The sequence below is a fragment of the Scyliorhinus torazame genome, chromosome 1 (genome assembly GCF_047496885.1).
Source record: "Scyliorhinus torazame isolate Kashiwa2021f chromosome 1, sScyTor2.1, whole genome shotgun sequence".
NCBI lineage: Eukaryota > Metazoa > Chordata > Chondrichthyes > Carcharhiniformes > Scyliorhinidae > Scyliorhinus > Scyliorhinus torazame.
Window position 1 is genome coordinate 391,376,572 of NC_092707.1, and position 20,241 is coordinate 391,396,812.

Here is a 20,241-nt window from a genome sequence, read left to right on the forward strand (position 1 = left end):
TGTCAAATTTAAATGTCCAGTCCGTCGAGGAACTGCTTCATCCCTGAGTCCCCCTCGGGGGGCTCTGACGTGAACAGCCCCGGTAGAAAGTTGTGAAGGCTTTGTTGACTATTTTTGGCATGGCAACTAGCCTATGGCTAATGTCCCTAAATTGGGCTAATTCCCTCATGGCTGCCTGCTTTCTCAGCTGGTGAGCCAGCATGCAGCTGGCTTTGTCTCCATGTTCGTAAAAGGTCCCCCATGTCTGGCGGCGCTGGTGCACTGCTTTCCCAGTGGACAGCAGCTCAAAGTCCATCGTAGCTTTTTTTCTCTCCGCCAGTAGTTCCATGGTTGGGGTCGAGGAGTACCGCCGATCCACCTCCAGTATGGAGTCGACCAGCTGTTGCCTGGCCACCCTCTGCTTCCTATCTTTATCTGCCTTGTATGCAATGATTTCCCCTCTTATCACCACCTTCAGAGCCTCTCAGAACTTGGGGTATAAGACCTCCCAATTCTGGTTACTGGTAATGTACCCGCCTATGGCCCTTGATAACCATTCGCAGAATGCCTTATCGGCCAGGAGGGCTGTGTCCAGCCTTCATGGGGGACATTGCGCCCAGCCCATCTCCCAACCTCACATCCACGTAGTGTGGAGAGTGGTCTGAGATTACGATTGCAGAGTAGTCTGCTCCTACTATTCCTGGAAGCACTGCTTTCCCCACTACAAAAAAGCTGATCCTGGTATATACACCGTGTACCTGGGGGAAGAATGAAAACTTCTTTTCCCCATTCGTTCACTGCCCCCATCTGTTATGAAGGAATTCAACTCCTCTGCCATGTTTGATTTTTTTCCCTGACTTGGGGTTTGATCTGTTTGTCCGTGGGCCCTGTAAGCAGTTAAAGTCTCTTTCCCCCCCCCCCCCCCCAATGATGAGTCGGCCCCCCCAAATGATGAGTCGGTGTGTGTGTCTATAGCGGGGATTTCCGCCATGGATTTCTTCATGAATTCCACATCGTCCCAGTTGGGAGCGCACGCGTTTATATGGACCACTGGTGCCCCTTCCAGGATACTACTAACCATGACGTATCATTCGCCTTGGTCCGTAACCATCCTCATCGCTATAAATGCGTAGCATGAATGGTAAGTCTGTCCCACCCAGCTTTTTCTTACTCTCAGTTGGTCTTTGTATCTCAGGTGGATCTCCTAGAGGAAAACTATGTCGGCTCTCAGAAATTTTAGAGGCTAGTAAGTCCCCTGACGTTCCAGGTGACTATTCTGAGGTGGTGTTTCTGACCCCACTTCCCGCGGGGTCAACTACACTTGATTGTGGATGCGCCCTTGCACTCAGGGGTTTCCCTTTGTTTGGAGGCCCTCCAAAGTGGCTGTTTGCGGTGCCCTTGTTTCCTTCGTCACCATGTGTGATCTGTCGTAGCCAGCCTTCACCCCACCCCCCAACCTCTCCCCATCTGTTTCCCCCCTTGTTTCCCCCCATCTGAGGTTTTCTCCCCCCAGCTGCCAGGCACTTTCTCCCCATCGGGGAGGTGGGGAGGGGGGGGGGGGGGGGGTTGTTGTGCCGTGGCCCTCCCCTCGCTTGTACTTCCCTGCACTTGCTCACCTGCTAGTATGGTGCCCCCCACCCCCTCCCCCCGGCCCGGGTCCAATCCACATCTTCCCCCAACCGTTTTTCTTCCCCCATTCCCCCTCCTCACCCCCTCCTGCGCGCTACTGCTCTCAACCCCTTCTTTCTGAGACTTATCGTCAGATTGAAGAAGAGGCAGATCAGGCCTGCCTAAACAGTCTCTTTTTTTTTGACCGATGAAACTAGAGGCTGGTTCATTGCTGGTGTTGGTGCATTCCCAGCCCATGCTTGTCACAAATTTGTATGCTTCTGCTAGCATGGTGAAGTTGTACTCCCTACCCTGGACTGGAAGTTCTTGTTGAACTAGGACACTAGTGTTGCATGCCGCGAGTGCAGCTGTACTTTTGAGGTAAAATAAATTTGGTTTAACCTTATCTTCTTCTTTCCTGGATTACTACAGATCCCAGCTGATGTTGCTTTTGGACAAGTCAGATCCCAGAGTGAAACGTGGCTTGATAGACCCTATTTTTTTTTAATAGAAACCATGGAGATAAATTATTGAACAAATTCACGGACGTCTGCTGATGAACTTTGAACAAAAAGAAGAAAATATTTATTAAACAAAAAAAAACTAACTTACATTACACCTGACAAAAAGAGTGGAAAGGTCTCAACAGAAACATAAGAAAATGATTCAAATCATACTATCCCTTTCTCCCAACAAATTCATTATAGGCACATACAATGGGCAACACAGTAGCACAGTGGTAAGCACTGCTGCCTCACAGCCCCAGGTCCTGGTTCGATTCACAGCTTAGGTCACTGTCTGTGCGGAGTCTGCACGTTCTCCCCATATCTGTGTGGGTTTCCTCCGGGTGCTTCAGTTTCCTCCCACAAGTCCCGAAAGACGTACTTGTTAGGTAAATTTGGCATTCTGAATTCTTCCTCCGTGTACCCGAACAGGCGCCGGAATGTGGCAACAAGGGGATTTTCACAGTAACATCATTGCAGTGTTAATGTAAGCCTACCTGTGACACTATAAAAAGATTATTATTATTAAAATCAGACAGATGAACAATTTACAATAACTATCGTAAACTCGATATTCATGATAAGTATGCAGTACATGTGAACCAACTGGCAAACTGTACTCAGAAACTCCAAAGTAAATGACAACTGCAACCAAAGCAGATTCTATGGATTGATTTCTCCGCAACCGTCTCAGATGCTGGTCACATCATGAACCACCTTTCCTTAGAATTCTCGTCAAATGTCAATTTCACTCAGAAGGCTACAACAAGGATCCACCTTCAGGGTTTCAATCTTGCCTTCTGAGAGTCCATTCCTTTGGATCGCTGAGTACACTCAAACTTCAGCTTCCAAGTACAATTTCAGATCTTCCACTTCCAGAAAGGTACATGGCGTCACCAACCCTCTTTGATCTTGATGACTTCTCTCAAGCCCACTTTGCTTCAAGTCTGCTCTTCCCAGTTCCTTCTTCAGGTTGGGGCCCTTTTCTCTGTTCCTTTCTTTCAACTTTACTTAATAGGACCTGTTTCTGATTTCTGTCATTGTCCTTTACTTCAGATTGTCTTCTGGGACCTCTTTCTGTCCCACTCCCTGGTTTTGGACCTTCTTGCTGTTTCCCCTCTCGAGTCCTGTTTCCTGGGACAGCTTGGGGGAGATTTTCCATTTCCGATTATGATAATGGGAGTGAACAATCCTGCAGGAGTCCCAATATGTGATTTCTGGCAATGGAATTTCTCATTGCAATTGTCCCGCCTCCTGCCAGTGAGATAACGGGAATCCTGACATTCAACATCAGGATCCCAATTCGAATAAATTTTTTAATGTAATGATCGGGTCACTCCTCATGATAATCCCCACTCATGTAAGGGCACGCTGCAATGAATCAAGACAGGTCTCCCATGGCATTGCTCAGGAGGACGGGCACCATGTCCAGACACTGCTTCCTGGTACTGCCTTTGAGGAGGACTTGAGCTGAGTGGTTCTGATGGGACCTTTTCTTTTGGTTTGTGAAGGTTATTTTTGGGGGGTGAAGGTTACTGATGAGCAGGTTTGATGACATTCTTTAATAAAAGCAAATTATGTGGATGCTGGAATCTGAAACGAAAGAGAAAATGCTGGAAAATCTCAGCAGGTCTGGCAGCATCTGTAGGGAGAGAAAAGAGCTAACGTTTCGAGTCCGATTACTCTTTGTCAAAGCTAACAGTAAGAAGTCTTACAACACCAGGTTAAAGTTCAACAGGTTTGTTTCAAACACTAGCTTTCGGAGCAGTGCTCCTTCCTCAGGTGAATGCTCCGAAAGGTAGTGTTTGAAACAAACCTTTTGGACTTTAACCTGGTGTTGTAAGACTTCTTACTGTGCTCACCCCAGTCCAACGCTGGCATCTCCACATCAAAGCTAACAGACAGAGAAAGTGGGAAATATTTATACTGTGGAGTGAGAATGAAAGATGAGTCATAGCCACAGAAACCCAGGGAAACTGTGTGCTAATAGCCTCAGAAACCAAGGGGAAAGAGTGCTAATGGCAGTCCCCAGAGAGAACAGATACGTGCCTTTCACATCCTTTGTTCTCTCTGGGGACTGCCATTAGCACTCTTTCCCCTTGGTTTCTGTGGCCATTAGCACCCGGTTTCCCTGGGTTTCTGTGACTATGACTCATCTTTCATTCTCACTCCACAGAAAAATATTTCCACTTTCTCTGACTGTTAGCTTTGACAAAGAGTAATCGGACTCGAAACATTAGCTCTTTTCTCTCCCTACAGATGCTGCCAGACCTGCTGAGATTTTCCAGCATTTTCTCTTTCATTGATGACATTCTTGATGACTTACTATTTGGAAGATTGATGTTTGGGATTAGCCATTTGGTGGCTGATGGATGGTAATTGGCAAGTGTTTACTGTTTTAAAAAATCATTAATAATATTTATTTAATTTGATAATTACCCACTTGTAATTAACAATGATTTCAATTAATTAAATTATAGTCAAGAAAACAGTAGATGCTTTTTTTCTTTAGCCCAGTTTGTCCACAGAATAATAGTCTCCTGATAGACTATGGAAATCAGATTTAATGACATAAATGCTGGCTCCCAGAACATAAACTCAATGGACAAGATGATAGGTTTAAAGAAGTATAATAGCATTCTTTGTTTATCTGCAGGTCACCTTCTGTTGTACTATCCTGTTCGAGACGTGGAGTATACACAATGTATCCAGAAGTTACCAACAGGGCATGTATTACTTTTCCTTCTGAGAGCAAATGAGGAGGGGCAATATGTTAGACTAATTTTTAAAATGAAGTTTTCCATATTAAATATGTTGCCTGAATGTTCTGAGTTTTCTGTTAATCTTTGCGATTTGCAGTTATTTGTATCAGTGTTATCGGTGAAATTTCTGTTTTATCCCCATGTCTGCGTGGGTCTCACCCCCACAACCCAAAATGATGTGCAGGGTAGGTGAATTGGCCACGTTAAATTTCCCTTTAATTGGGGAAAAAAAGAATTGGGTACTCTAATTTTTTTAATTTTAAAAAATATTTCTGCTTTACGGAACAAATGCATAACATTGTTCAAATATAATTTGCAAAAATAAAAATGCACATGTTACAAGTAAGCAAGATGAAGTTTAAATGCTGCAGCCATTTGAGAGCAGTGCTTACAGAGTTCACTTGGCTATGTGAGGGAATGTAATGACTAAAATCAGCAGCTGTTGAGAGTAATGGACTCGGACAATAGTCCAGATTTTCCAGGTGATTTGCACCAAAGTAATGGCAAACCTATGTCATCAGGAAAGTTGCAAAAGGAACAGGAAATTATGGAGTCAGTGAGTAATAACGACGAGTCAGAATACAGGAGGGAGATAGAGAACCTTGTGGAGTGGTGCAGCGCCAACAGTCTATCCCTCTGTCCTTCAGTGCCAGCAAAACTAAAGAGCTGTACATTGACTTCAGGAAGCAAAGTACTGTACACACCCCTGGCAGCATCAACGGGGCTGAGGTGGAGATGGTTAGCAGTTTCAAATTCCTCGGGGTACACACCTCCAAAAATCTGTCCTGGTTCACCCACGTCGACGCTACCCCCAAGAAAGCACAACAACGCCTATACTTCCTCAGGAAACTAAGGAAATTTGGCATGTCTTCATTAACTCTTACCAACTTTTACAGATGTACCATAGAAAGCATCCTGTCTGGCTGCATCACAGCCTGGTATGGCAACTGCTCGGCCCAAGACCGCAAGAAACTTCAGAGAGTCATGAACACAGCCCAGTCCATCACACGACCCTGCCTCCCATCCATTGACTCCATCTACATCTCCTGCTGCCTGGGAAAAGGGGCAAAATAATCAAAGACCCCTCCCACCTGACTTACTCTTCCAACTTCTTCTCTCGGACAGGAGATACAAAAGTCTGAGAACACGCATGAACAGACTCAAAAACAGCTTCTTCCCGCTGTTACCAGACTCCTAAACGATCCTCTTATGGACTGACCTCATTAACACCACACTCCTGTATGCTTCACCCGATGCCAGTGTTTATGTAGTTACATTGTGTACCTTGTGTTGCCCTATTCTGTATTTTCTTTTGTTTCCTTTTCTTTTCATGTACTTAATGATCTGTTGAGCTGCTCGCAGCAAAATACTTTTCACTGTACCTTGGTACACGTGACAATAAACAAAATCCAAATCCAACTGTTACGTTATTAATAATAATTGGATTTTTATGTTCAACATTAATATCGCAATTTAAAAAAATGTTTTTATTGGTTTTCATATTTCATGTTTCACACTTCAGTTCATTAAGTTAAATTACATGTTGCATACCCACGTAAAGCAAAACAGAAACAAACATAGAAAGGGAACAAATTGCAGTTATGAAACAAGGGAACCAAGGAAACAAAAGAAAAACAAAATGAAAGACAAGACAAGACAAATAGAAATTCTCACATATATTTCCTGTTTCAATAAGATCACCTCTCATTCTTCTAAATTGATGGATACAATCCCACGCTGTCTAACCTTTTCTCATAAAACCCCTTCCAAGAATCAGTTGAGTGAATCTTTTCTAAACTCCTTCTAATGCAATTATAAAAAGGGAGGTCAGAACTGTACACAGTACACCAGATGTGGTCTCACCAACTCCCTGTACAACTACAGCAAAACTCCCCAACTTTTACGCTCTAATCCGCTTGTAATAAACAACAACATTCAATTTGCCTTCCTCATCACTTATTATTCCTGCATTCTAACTTTGTTTTTCATAAACTAGGACACCAGGGGCGAAATTCTCCGACCCCCCCGCCGGGTCGGAGAATCGCCGGGGGCTGGCGTGAATCCCGCCCCCGCCGGTTGCCGAAGTCTCCGGCACCGGATATTCGGCGGGGGCGGGAATCGCGCCGCGCCGGTTGGCAGGCCCCCCCCCGCTCGATTCTCCGGCCCGGATGGGCCGAAATCCCGCCGCTAAAATGCCTGTCCCGCCGGCGTAAATTAAATCACCTACCTTACCGGCGGGACAAGGCGGCGCGGGCATTGTGTATGTTTTTTTTCCAACCTGGACTTTAATCACCTTGATCTGCACTTCACTGCATCATGGAAGTTGTTTTTTTGCAGCTTTGCTTTGAATCTCTGATGAAGAACAAGATGAGCAGCATCAGCAACACTGACAGCACCCAGAACAGCAGGAGTGTCAGCTGCCATCACCTCAGACAAATGCCACTCCTCACAGTGGAGGAGATAGTGTGATCACAGATCAGTTTTAAGAAAGCGACACGGTCGGCAGAAGGTATACAAGTGGAGAATCAGTTTTCATGACGTATGAACAACAGTGCCTCAGGAAGCTTCATGAACTTCCATGACAAGTTGAATCTGACATTTGCAAGGTTCTGAAATGTGGAAATCTCTTTCCAAGTGGGCCAGGTGAGTACAAGTGCCAAGGGCTGTGAAGGCCACCAGAGCCTCTGGTTCCTCCTAGGGATGTGCTGGTGACATCTGCAGAATTTCTTAATCTTAATTGCGCAAGTACATCTCCCAGGTGAGGGGCGCCATTGTTTTCCAAGGCTGTCACCACTTACATTCAATTTGCTGCCGAGCTACTTTTGTGCTGTAAATGATTTTGATGATGGGGCAACTCAGAACAAGAAGGCTCTTGGATTTGCTGTTCAGATTGGACTCTCATAGGAACAACAAGTCATAGGTTACACATATGTTGCAATCAAGCAGCCAACAATCAACCAGTAGTATTTGTCAATCGAAAGGGATTCTACTCCATCAATATTCAGTGGGGTGTGACCACCAGAAGGTTTTCATCATGTTTGTGCAAGTCCTGTCTGAAGCTGCAGTTGTAATTCTGCAGTTACATCTTTCACAGATATTTGTGTCTCCAGAGATAACAGTTGCTGCTTGGAGACAACAGCTACTCTCTTAAGATGTGGTTGCTGACAGTGTGAGATGCTCTCCACTGCAGAAGAAATGCCCAGCTGGAGCTGAAGATGTGATTCATGTGCCAGACAGTAAATGCCAGCAAGAGTGTGTTGAATGGTCTATGGTGCCTTGAACAACAATGTGTTACAGAGAGGACTGGAACTGCAGCAGGAGAAAGGTTGATGACACTTTCTGCTTGCACACAACGCGCAACAGTGATGTCCAGGGAAACATTAGAAAACCATATGGGTGCCGACTTCCCACGTCGCACATCCATCCTTTGGTTGCTGTATGCTAAGTGAGAGACTACAATGGAGCCATTGTGCCCCCTCTGGGATCTCTTTAAATTGAGTTTGTTCAATTGACGGGCGCAGGTAATCATAGCGCATGCATTTTGTGATTAGTTGGGAAACCCTGAGTGGGTTGTTAATGCCACAGCTGAACTAAACAGCCACACCAAAGTATGTTCCACTCACAAGAGGGTTCCCAAACAGTTGCCAGCTCTTTTGCTGCAAGTGGATTAAGGCTGTTAAAATTTTGCTTCATCTCTCGTAGTATCAAAAAATGATAGATTGTCATCTGTTCCAAATTCGTACAGACTGACATCCAACCACATCTCGACTATACATTGAACAATTGCAGTCGGCCTGAAAAGATTGTTGTTGGTACAGTGAAGTTAATGGCCTCCTCATCTGCTCTAATCTCAGAAGTAGAGCATTTTCTGTCAATATTCTGTCCCGTACAGTAGTTTTTGTCCTGCTAACACTCTTGCTTTCTCTTAGACAATAGAGGATGCCCCACGCAACTTTAAATTAGGTGCTGCCTTATTCAACTTTGTCTGGTATATGGTGAAACTACCGAATGCTGAGAGGTAATTGTTTACATTACAAAATAAGTTGTTAAATTGATGCTTCTCTTTAAAAGTTTTATGTGCAGGCACCTTGTGCTGTTGAGATTTGAAAAGTTCTGTGAGGAATAGAAATATGTTTACTACTTGCTGAAGATATACCATGGAGATACACAAATATAAGCTAATTTTGAGACGTTGACTCATATCTCCTGTGGCAGTTAAACAAGGCTAGGCCTGTGGGCAAGGTTGAGTGGTGGGGACAAGGGGAGCACAGTGAGAATACTTTGGTCATTCTGGGACTTCTGGTGGCTGGGGGAATGTGCTGAGTGGACACACGAAAGGTGGCTCTCCACTGGAAACTCAAAATTAAGTACTTTTAACCCAAAATAGCCCGCCATGCCCGGTACCCGGGTAACCCCCCCCCCCCCCATCTCTCCAACATCACCATTACGAAAGAAACATGCCAAGCAGCAACCTGAGAAGCTGAATAGATGGCTGAGGCAGCAAAAGTCAGGAGAGAAAGACTGAGGCAATGGCGAACACATGGGGCAACGAGGTCCCGGCCACACCCGAATTGGATGGACCACCAGAACATATGCCGGGCTACCTCCCAATGAATGAATGGAAGAAATTCTGAACATTCTTAAAGAGAAGCATCAATTTAACACCTCCAAGAGCTCAAGGATGCCATCAAACTTGAAATGATGGCGACGGTGAAAGTGGCGGTAGTGGAGGTGCTGGTCACCCTGCAAGCAGTGCTGGAAAAGATGGAATGGTGGCTAACATCAAAATATAACATAGAAAATGGAAGCAAGAGGAAGCCATTCAGCCCTATGAGCCTGCTCCACCATACATTATGATCATGGCTGATAATCAAGTTCAATACCCTGATCCTGCCTTTCCCCCATATCTCTTGACCCCTTTAGCCCCAAGGGCAATATCAAATTACACATACACAATGCTTTGTCCTCAAATTCTTTCTGTGGTAGCAAATTTTTTTTGGTTGGCGCGGTTATGTAAAGTGTAACATAGAACATATGAGTTGTGATATATAAAATGTGATAACACAATATAAATTTTTTTTTAAAACATCAGGGGCGGGTTTCTCCGCGAAGTGGCGGGCAACTCCGGTGCGAAGGAGTGACGTGAACCACTCCGGCGTCGGGCCGCCCCAAAGGTGCGGAATCCTCCACACCCTCAGGGTCTGGGCCGGCGCCGGAGTGGTTTGCGGCGGCTGGCGCGGAAGGGGCTTGGCGCCACGCCAACCGGTGCCAAAGGGCCTCCGCCGGCCGCCACGAGTTTGCGCATGCGCGGGAGTGGCAGCATGTGCTGGCGTCATCCCAGTGCATGTGCAGGGGGGTTCATCTCCGCATCAGCCATCGCGGACTGTTACAGCAGCCGACGCGGAGGAATAAAGTGCTCCTACGGCACAGGCCTGCCCGCGAATCGGTGGGCTCTGATCGCGAGCCAGGCCACTGTGGGGGCACCTCCCGGGGCCAGATCCCCCCGTGCCCTCCCGAGGACCCCGAAGGCTGCCCGCGGAGCCAGGTCCCGCCGCTAAGTACCTGTTGTAATTTACGTCGGCGGGACTGGCCCGTAAACGGGTAGCCACTCGGCCCATCGCGGGACGGAGAATCGCCGGGGGCCGCTGCTAGCGGCCGGCAACAGGTGCGGCGCGATTCCCACCCCTATCAAATCCCCGGCGCCGGAGAATTCGGCAGCTAGCGGGGGTGGGATTCACGCCTCCAACCGGCGATTCTCCGACCTGGCGGGGGAGGGGGGCGGAGAATCCCGCCCCAGATTTTCTTGCTGTTAAATTCCTTTGCATCCCAAGGTCCTGGGCAGAGACATGTCCGAGGACTGAACAGCATGAGCTGCTGAGGTTACCATTGAAACAAGAGTTAGTCTCTTGAGCCTGCTCTGTCATTCAATGAGCTCATAGATGACCTGTGATCTAACTCGACATTCCAGATTTTTTCAAAATGCCAGGTGTGACCTGATTCTGAGATTCTTGTTTCTATTCCCATTTCTGACAATTTTTGATGGCATGTGAAAAGCATGCAGCGGACCTTTCCACACGCAAAACTCCCACTCTAATGAGCTCCAATGTTTTGATGGACAGTTTAGCACCACCACAACCTCACAGCAACATCCTCCCCTGCAATTGTATTGGAGTTGGGCTTCAGGAGGCATGAACCACAATGGAGCAAGTACAGTCCCAAATGGGGAACCAATAAAAACAGCTAACTGCTCCTGGAATGTTTTAATTGACAGGCTTTGAAATATTATTTCAGTTTCAATAGTCAAACACTATATTGCAAGTTAGATATGTTTTTCTGCAGTGATTGATTATAGGACTTTCTCCTGCAAAGGTAAGTTAACCATTACATTCACTAGCATTGTACAAGTCTTGAGATGCATAAAAGCCCTTTTTCCAATGGAAAAGTGTTTTCATGCATTAAAACCTGCAGAAAACACTACTTGAGTTTCTAATATAATAATTTTAAAAAATAATTTTAAAATTAAATAATCCCTCAGCAGCTTTCGCTTAGAACAAAAAAGGCTGCCAGTTGATTCTGGATTGCTTTGATGTCAGGACATCTGAGAGAAAAAGGCCATCTGTTTTTTCAGTTTCAATATACTTCATTGTTTATATTTCCCAGGATTTGTAATTATATGTGAGCCAATTATGAATGCTTGGCTGAGTTTCTACATTTCCAGATGATTTGTCTCAGCAGGGGCTGTGGTCATATTTTGATAGTTTTAAGAAGTTAAAGGATGATTATGGGCGCAATCGACCAGCTGTGTTATGCCCGAAAGGCAGCACAACATGATGCGGCCGGTAGATGCCAGGAGATTTGGGGATCTACTCAGCTCACCATGCCTTGCGAAATCTAACGCAATCTCATGAGACATCGCAATGTGAATCCCACCCATTGTGGACGGCTTCCTTTTGAGCAAATCTACATATATGAACAAGACAGCTAGTCTCTCTCTAATATACACTCCTGTGATCTAACCAAGGGGTTGGGATCTAACCCATTCGCCTTGGAGATCTCTGGTGAGCGCCGTTCAGTTTTTTTTCCCGTATACAGGGACCAGATGGAAAGGCACTCATGGCGGTCTCACAGGGAATTGAAGGCCCCCAGGTGCTTGCCACCCTGACACTATTGATGCCACCCAGACACTTTGGCACTGCCAGCCTGACCCCCTGTCGCCAGCAGGAACACTACAATGTTTCCTGCTGGAGCTGACAGTGATGCTGAAGTGTGATTCAAAGGCACCTTGAAGCATTTTGGAGAGGGGCAAGTTTTGCACTGACCTAGAGAGGGACGGCACCTAAAGCCATTGACAGGTCCTGCTCCTCAGAGATCGATCTGAGAATAACAACCCCATCCCCTCACCAAATCACTGGCAATATGCCCCCCCTCCCGCCCCATCGTTGGAAAGCCCTCCACAAACCACTGGTCAGCCCCTCTCCTCCCCTGGCCCTCCAAGGTCAGGGGCAGTACTCAGAGAGCACCTGGTCTTTCTAAGAAGCTCTTAAGAACAAAGAAACAACCTCTTTAAAAAAAAGAATACCTGCTCACAAGAGGATGCACATCAGAGTTAATGGACCATGAAGAGCAATAAAAACAAACAAAGATAAACCCTTCTTTGAAATATAGAAATTTGGACGTTCGGGTATTGCATTCCTATGTCATTACTGCATCATTTGCGTATGTATGCCCGAAGAAGTGCAGGAGCGGCTGAAAGGAAAGAAAATAGAAAATGGTGCGAGTGCACAAGTGCTTGCAGATGTTGCATAATGGATCTCAATTAGAATGGATAGGTAGGTGTACAAGTTATTAGTGTGCTTCATTCTCCTTTTCATTATTGGCTTTTCAACATTTGTGCTGTCTGCACTTATTGCAAGAAACAAAAAAATACAGTTCCTTTTCAACATAAATCATGTTTCTTTTCTGGTATATAATGTTTTGCTGATATTCTGTTCTATACTATCCTTGTTTCAGCTGACATCATTCTGTAACTAACTACTATGAGATACGCAAATTGTCTTGTCCATCGATATTTTTTTCTGTGGTGAAGATTGGTAAGCTTCACTTCATGACTTGAAACACCGTCACGTATAGAATTGGACGTGAGAATGCAGTCTACCACTCTGAATTTGCTTCATCAAATGTGCACGTTGTCATAATTTTGCACATGGACTTCAATTATGTTAATTATTCCAAGGCTTAAATCAATTTATATGCATGTTGCTTCATGTTTGTATCTGAGAGCAAAATACAATTAATTGCAGTGACGATTGTGATTTTGTATTTGTGACCTCTATGGCATGTCTTTTTTGAATGTTTATATTCCCAGCAATGTGCAGTAATTAACAAAATATGATCCTGACAGCTGGTTTTGCTTGATTGAATAGTTTAACATATGACTATGAGGATGACGAGAAGCATGAGTTCATTTACAAACCTATCCAGAAGGATGTAAGTAACTTGATAGAAAAGAGGTTAAAGATTTTGGTGTTTCTTCTGCATCATATTTGTTTAAAGCATTTTTATTGGCAGTCATTTGGCAATTGTGTGTTGTTTAGGAACTCAGGATTTGGGTGGTTGACCCTGAAAAAGCGGTTTCTGCAGAGCTGAATAAAAAAGCTGAAAAGCCTTCTCCAGTAAGAACATAATATATTATCCATTGTTGTTCAGTTTTTACATGAATTTGTTTTCCTGAAAAATATTACACTTGAAAGTTAGTCCTTGATACATGGTAGTATCCATATACAAATTGAAAATCTTGCCAATTATTAGGGACACTCAAAATCAGGGACACATTTAAATATTGAAATTTCCAGTTGGTTGACCTGGGCTTCTTTTTTCCATCCTGTAGCTCTGCTTACAATCCTTCTCAGTTCAGCTATAATCATTTTTCCATTGACATATCATGCAGGTTTTCTTTTGCCTTTGTTCTTCTCCTGATCCTAGATCACTTCATACTCATTATTTAAGATATATAATAAAAGCAGAAATTGCTAGAAATACATAGTAGGTCAGGCAATAAATTAGCAGTTAACAGAAGGAACTTTCCTGCCCCTATGGTCTGGAGGTGGTGGGAGAGATGCGGGGGTTGTGGGAAAGTAAGGGAAAACGACATTGGGATAGTTTCCCAATGCATCCCTGCCTTCTGCCCAAGGAGCTGGGCAACTCATTACAGCTGTTAAGGCCCAACTTAAGGTGATGTTGTTCCATTGCTGGCATTTTTTCAGTGGCGGTGTGTACCCACACTATCTGCAGAGACAGCCAGCTTCTTGCAGGCAGTCTCGCTGTGACAGGCCAGGTGGCCATCAAAGCTGGAGGCTCTGTGCCTCAAAGAGAGGGCTGAGCGCAAGAAAGACTGCAGTCTGGACCAATCCATTGGAGGGGTTTCCTCTCCATGCCAGTCGGCCCATTGGTCTAGTTTCTGGTTATTGAATCATTGCTGCGCAGTCCAGCAAGGATGCCTCATGGTCCCGGACAGCTTTTAACAGTGCTCACCTCTCCTAGCTGGCGTGCCAAAGCTTCAGGGGGATGGGGGGAGGGGGGGGGGGGGGGGTTGAAATACATTTTGCGAGCCATGATGGAGTGAGTGAGGAATATGGATGAGAAGGTGGAGTGGTGAAAGGCCCTCTATAAAGGTTCCCCAAACCTCACTTGTCACTTACCTTCATGTACCCTCAGATTGCCCATGCCACCCTATTCTCCCTCACTTCCCCACCCACACCATATATCCTCAGAGCGCCAATGCCATCTCTATGCGTCTATGAATCTTCCATAGCCACTCACCCAGTATCCACTATGTACAGTCCTCAGGAGCCATGCAATAGGAATTGTTTTAAAATAATTTTAATGGAAATTAAACTTTTATCAATCTAATAAAACCCTGAATTGAAACATTGTCACAAATACTGGGAAAAGTACTCCAGTGCAAAAGTAAATGTAATCCTTTAAATGCCTATTAGGTTTGTAAACACACAATAAACAAGTTCAAAGGCATGTACTGTTATTAGAGTCTCTTAAAAGTTTCAATCATAATTTGATCTATAGACCACCAACTGAAGTGAAGCCATTAATAGCTTTTGAAACTCAGCCAAGCATTCATAATATATACAGCAGTCATAACAAAAGCTCTCAGCTGAACTGTCTGAAGCTGACAAACCAATATAAGTTCAGCATTTTGAGTCCTGATAATTTCAGTATTTTGCATCTTCATTGGCAGACAAAAATCTGATCCTCTGTTTCTCTCTCCACAGAGGCTGCTTGACCTGCTCTGTATTTCTAGCATTTTTCATTTTTATTGTAGCAAAAGCCATACTTGGACAATAGTACAGTACTCCATATCATAGGTTGTTGCTTGTAGTGAAGCTGCCAGGGAGTGGGCTCTGTGAATGCTTCCCCTTACCATGAAAGCGGATAAATAGTGAGTGAATTTAGAGTATTTTTTTATGGAAAACTTAAGAATGGCATTTCAAGAAATCGAGGAAGTAGGTCGCCCACTTGCCCTTCCAGTGAGATTCTGTGGAACCTAAAGAGGGAATAACTGGAGAGACTGGACTCTGTTATTAAAATAAAGGTCATAAGGTCTGTGTTGTAGAAGGATCTGGTATATTATGGGCTATCCTGGGATGAACATAGAACATAACAGCGCAGTACAGGCCCTTCGGCCCTTGATGTTGCGCCGACCTGTGAAACCACTCTAAAGCCCATCTACACTATTCCCTTATTGTCCATATGTCTATCCAATGACCATTTGAATGTCCTTAGTGTTGGCGAGTCCACTACTGTTGCAGGCAGGGCGTTCCACGCCCTTACTACTCTCTGAGTAAAGAACCTACCTCTGACATCTGTCTTATATCTATCTCCCCTCAATTTAAAGGTATGTCCCCTCATGCTAGACATCACCATCCGAGGGAAAAGGCTCTCACTGTCCACCCTATCCAATCCTCTGATCATCTTGTATGTCTCAATGAAGTCACCTCTTAACCTTCTTCTTTCTAACGAAAACAACCTCAAGTCCCTCAGCCTTTCCTCATAAGATCTTCCTTCCATACCAGGCAACATTCCCATAACAGCCTCCCCGAACAGGCGCCGGAATGTGGCGACTAGGGGCTTTTCACAGTAACTTCATTTGAAGCCTACTTGTGACAATAAGCGATTTTCATTTTCATTTCATTCTGGTAAATCTCCTCTGCACCCTTTCCAATGCTTCCACATCCTTCCTATAATGCGGTGACCAGAATTGCACGCAATACTCCAAATGCGGCCGCACCAGAGTGTTGTATAGCTGCAACATGACCTCATGGCTCTTAAACTCAATCCATCTCCCAATAAAAGCTAACACACTGTACGCCTTCTTTTTTTTTTTTATAAATACTTTATTGAACATTTTTGGTCAACCAACACAGTACATTGTGCATCCTTTACACAATATTATAACAACACAAATAGCAATGACCTATTTTATAAACAAAAAATGAATAAATAATAAATAACAAAAATGAAAACTAACCCTAATTGGCAACTGCCTTATCACAAGTAACACTCTCCAAAAATATAATTTAACAGTCCAATATATAATTATCTGTAGCAACGACCTATACATATTATACAGTATATATTAACAACCCTGAGAGTCCTTCTGGTTCCTCCCCCCCCCCCCCCCCTCCCCAGATCCTGGGCTGCTGCTGCTGCCTTCTTTTTTCCATTCCGTCTATCTTTCTGCGAGGTATTCGACGAACGGTTGCCACGGCCTGGTGAACCCTTGAGCCGACCCCCTTAGGACAAACTTAATCCGCTCTAGCTTTATAAACCCCGCCATGTCATTTATCCAGGTCTCCACCCCCGGGGGCTTGGCTTCTTTCCACATTAGCAATATCCTGCGCCGGGCTACTAGGGACGCAAAGGCCAAAACATCGGCCTCTCTCGCCTCCTGCACTCCCGGCTCTTGTGCAACCCCAAATATAGCCAACCCCCAGCTTGGTTCGACCCGGACCCCCACTACTTTTGAAAGCACCTTTGTCACCCCCATCCAAAACTCCTGTAGTGCCGGGCGTGACCAAAACATATGGGTATGATTCGCTGGGCTTCTCGAGCACCTCGCACACCTATCCTCCACCCCCAAAAATTTACTGAGCCGTGCTCCAGTCATATGCGCCCTGTGTAATACCTTAAACTGAATCAGGCTTAGCCTGGCACACGAGGACGACGAGTTTACCCTGCTTAGGGCATCTGCCCACAGCCCCTCCTCGATCTCCTCCCCCAGCTCTTCTTCCCATTTCCCTTTTAGTTCATCTACCATAGTCTCCCCTTCGTCCCTCATTTCCCTATATATATCTGACACCTTACCACCCCCCACCCATGTCTTTGAGATCACTCTGTCCTGCACCTCTTGTGTCGGGAGCTGCGGGAATTCCCTCACCTGTTGCCTCGCAAAAGCCCTCAGTTGCATATACCTGAATGCATTCCCTTGGGGCAACCCATATTTCTCGGTCAGCGCTCCCAGACTCGCGAACTTCCCATCCACAAACAGATCTTTCAGTTGCGTTATTCCTGCTCTTTGCCACATTCCATATCCCCCATCCATTCCCCCCGGGGCAAACCTATGGTTGTTTCTTATCGGGGACCCCCCCAAGGCTCCAGTCTTTCCCCTATGCCGTCTCCACTGTCCCCAAATCTTCAGTGTAGCCACCACCACCGGGCTTGTGGTGTAGTTCCTCGGTGAGAACGGCAATGGGGCTGTCACCATAGCCTGTAGGCTAGTCCCCCTACAGGACGCCCTCTCTAATCTCTTCCACGCCGCTCCCTCCTCCTCTCCCATCCACTTACTCACCATTGAAATATTAGCGGCCCAATAATATTCACTTAGGCTCGGTAGTGCCAGCCCCCCCCTATCCCTGCTACGCTGTAAGAATCCCTTCCTCACTCTCGGGGTCTTCCCGGCCCACACAAAACCCATGATGCTCTTTTCAATCCTTTTTAAAAAAGCCTTCGTGATCACCACCGGGAGGCACTGAAACACAAAGAGGAATCTCGGGAGGACCACCATCTTAACCGCCTGCACCCTCCCTGCCAGTGACAGGGATACCATATCCCATCTCTTGAAATCCTCCTCCATTTGTTCCACCAACCGCGTTAAATTTAACCTATGCAATGTGCCCCAATTCTTGGCTATCTGGATCCCCAGGTAACGAAAGTCCCTTGTTACCTTCCTCAACGGTAGGTCCTCTATTTCTCTACTCTGCTCCCCTGGATGCACCACAAACAACTCACTTTTCCCCATGTTCAATTTATACCCTGAAAAATCCCCAAACTCCCCAAGTATCCGCATTATTTCTGGCATCCCCTCCGCCGGGTCTGCCACGTATAGTAGCAAATCGTCCGCATACAAAGATACCCGGTGTTCTTCTCCTCCTCTAAGTACTCCCCTCCACTTCTTGGAACCCCTCAACGCTATCGCCAGGGGCTCAATCGCCAGTGCAAACAATAATGGGGACAGAGGGCATCCCTGCCTTGTCCCTCTATGGAGCTGAAAATATGCAGATCCCCGTCCATTCGTGACCACGCTCGCCATTGGGGCCCTATACAACAGCTGCACCCATCTAACATACCCCTCTCCAAAACCAAATCTCCTCAACACCTCCCACAAATAATCCCACTCCACTCTATCAAATGCTTTCTCGGCATCCATTGCCACTACTATCTCCGTTTCCCCCTCTGGTGGGGCCATCATCATTACCCCTAACAGCCTCCGTATATTCGTGTTCAGCTGTCTCCCCTTCACAAACCCAGTTTGGTCCTCGTGGACCACCCCCGGGACACATTCCTCTATTCTCATTGCCATTACCTTGGCCAGGATCTTGGCATCTACATTTAGGTGGGAAATAGGTCTATAGGACCCGCATTAAAGCGGGTTCTTTTCCTTCTTTAAGAGAAGCGATATCGTTGCTTCAGACATAGTCGGGGGCAGTTGTCCCCTTTCCTTTGCCTCATTAAAGGTCCTCGTCAATACCGGGGCGAGCAAGTCCACATATTTTCTATAGAATTCGACTGGGAATCCATCCGGTCCCGGGGCCTTTCCCGCCTGCATGCTCCTAATTCCTTTCACCACTTCTTCTACCTCGATCTGTGCTCCCAGTCCCACCCTTTCCTGCTCTTCCACCTTGGGAAATTCCAGCCGATCCAAGAAGCCCATCATTCTCTCCCTCCCATCCGGGGGTTGAGCTTCATATAATTTTTTATAAAATGTCTTGAACACTCCATTCACTCTCTCCGCTCCCCGCTCCATCTCTCCTTCCTCATCCCTCACTCCCCCTATTTCCCTCGCTGCTCCACTTTTCCTCAATTGGTGTGCCAGCAACCTGCTCGCCTTCTCCCCATATTCGTACTGTACACCCTGTGCCTTCCTCCATTGTGCCTCTGCAGTGCCCGTAGTCAGCAAGTCAAATTCTACATGTAGCCTTTGCCTTTCCCTGTACAGTCCCTCCTCCGGTACTTCCGCATATTGTCTGTCCACCCTCAAAAGTTCTTGCAGCAACCGCTCCCGTTCCTTACTCTCCTGCTTCCCTTTATGTGCCCTTATTGATATCAGCTCCCCTCTAACCACCGCCTTCAACGCCTCCCAGACCACTCCCACCTGGACCTCCCCATTATCATTGAGTTCCAAGTACTTTTCAATGCACCCCCTCACCCTTAGACACACCCCCTCATCTGCCATTAGTCCCATGTCCATTCTCCAGGGTGGGCGCCCTCCTGTTTCCTCCCCTATCTCCAAGTCTACCCAGTGTGGAGCGTGATCCGAAATGGCTATAGCCGTATACTCCGTTCCCCTCACCTTCGGGATCAACGCCCTTCCCAGCACAAAAAAGTCTATTCGCGAGTAGACTTTATGGACATAGGAGAAAAACGAGAACTCCTTACTCCTAGGTCTGTTAAATCTCCACGGGTCTACACCTCCCATCTGCTCCATAAAATCTTTAAGTACCTTGGCTGCTGCCGGCCTCCTTCCAGTCCTGGACTGCGACCTATCCAGCCCTGGTTCCAACACCGTATTAAAATCTCCCCCCATTATCAGCTTTCCCATCTCTAGGTCCGGAATGCGTCCTAGCATCTGCCTCATAAAATTGGCATCATCCCAGTTCGGGGCATATACGTTTACCAAAACCACCGTCTCCCCCTGTAGTTTGCCACTCACCATCACGTATCTGCCCCCGTTATCCGCCACTATAGTCTTTGCCTCGAACATTACCCGCTTCCCCACTAATATAGCCACCCCCCTGTTTTTCGCATCTAGCCCCGAATGGAACACCTGCCCCACCCATCCTTTGCGTAGCCTAACCTGGTCTATCAGTTTCAGGTGC

General features: G+C 46.1%; 1 protein-coding gene across 1 annotated transcript in view; it reads left to right on the top strand.

Moving 5' to 3' along the window:
• Positions 1-5,303: 5,303 nt before the first annotated feature.
• The window catches only part of LOC140422212 (cation channel sperm-associated auxiliary subunit epsilon-like), a 289,036-nt gene continuing 274,098 nt past the window's right edge, over positions 5,304-20,241 (top strand). The window contains exons 1-4 of the mRNA XM_072507255.1: positions 5,304-5,408; positions 8,782-8,870; positions 13,276-13,339; positions 13,447-13,524. Coding sequence (XP_072363356.1) covers positions 5,304-5,408; positions 8,782-8,870; positions 13,276-13,339; positions 13,447-13,524 — 336 coding nt within the window. The remainder of the gene's footprint in view (positions 5,409-8,781; positions 8,871-13,275; positions 13,340-13,446; positions 13,525-20,241) is intronic.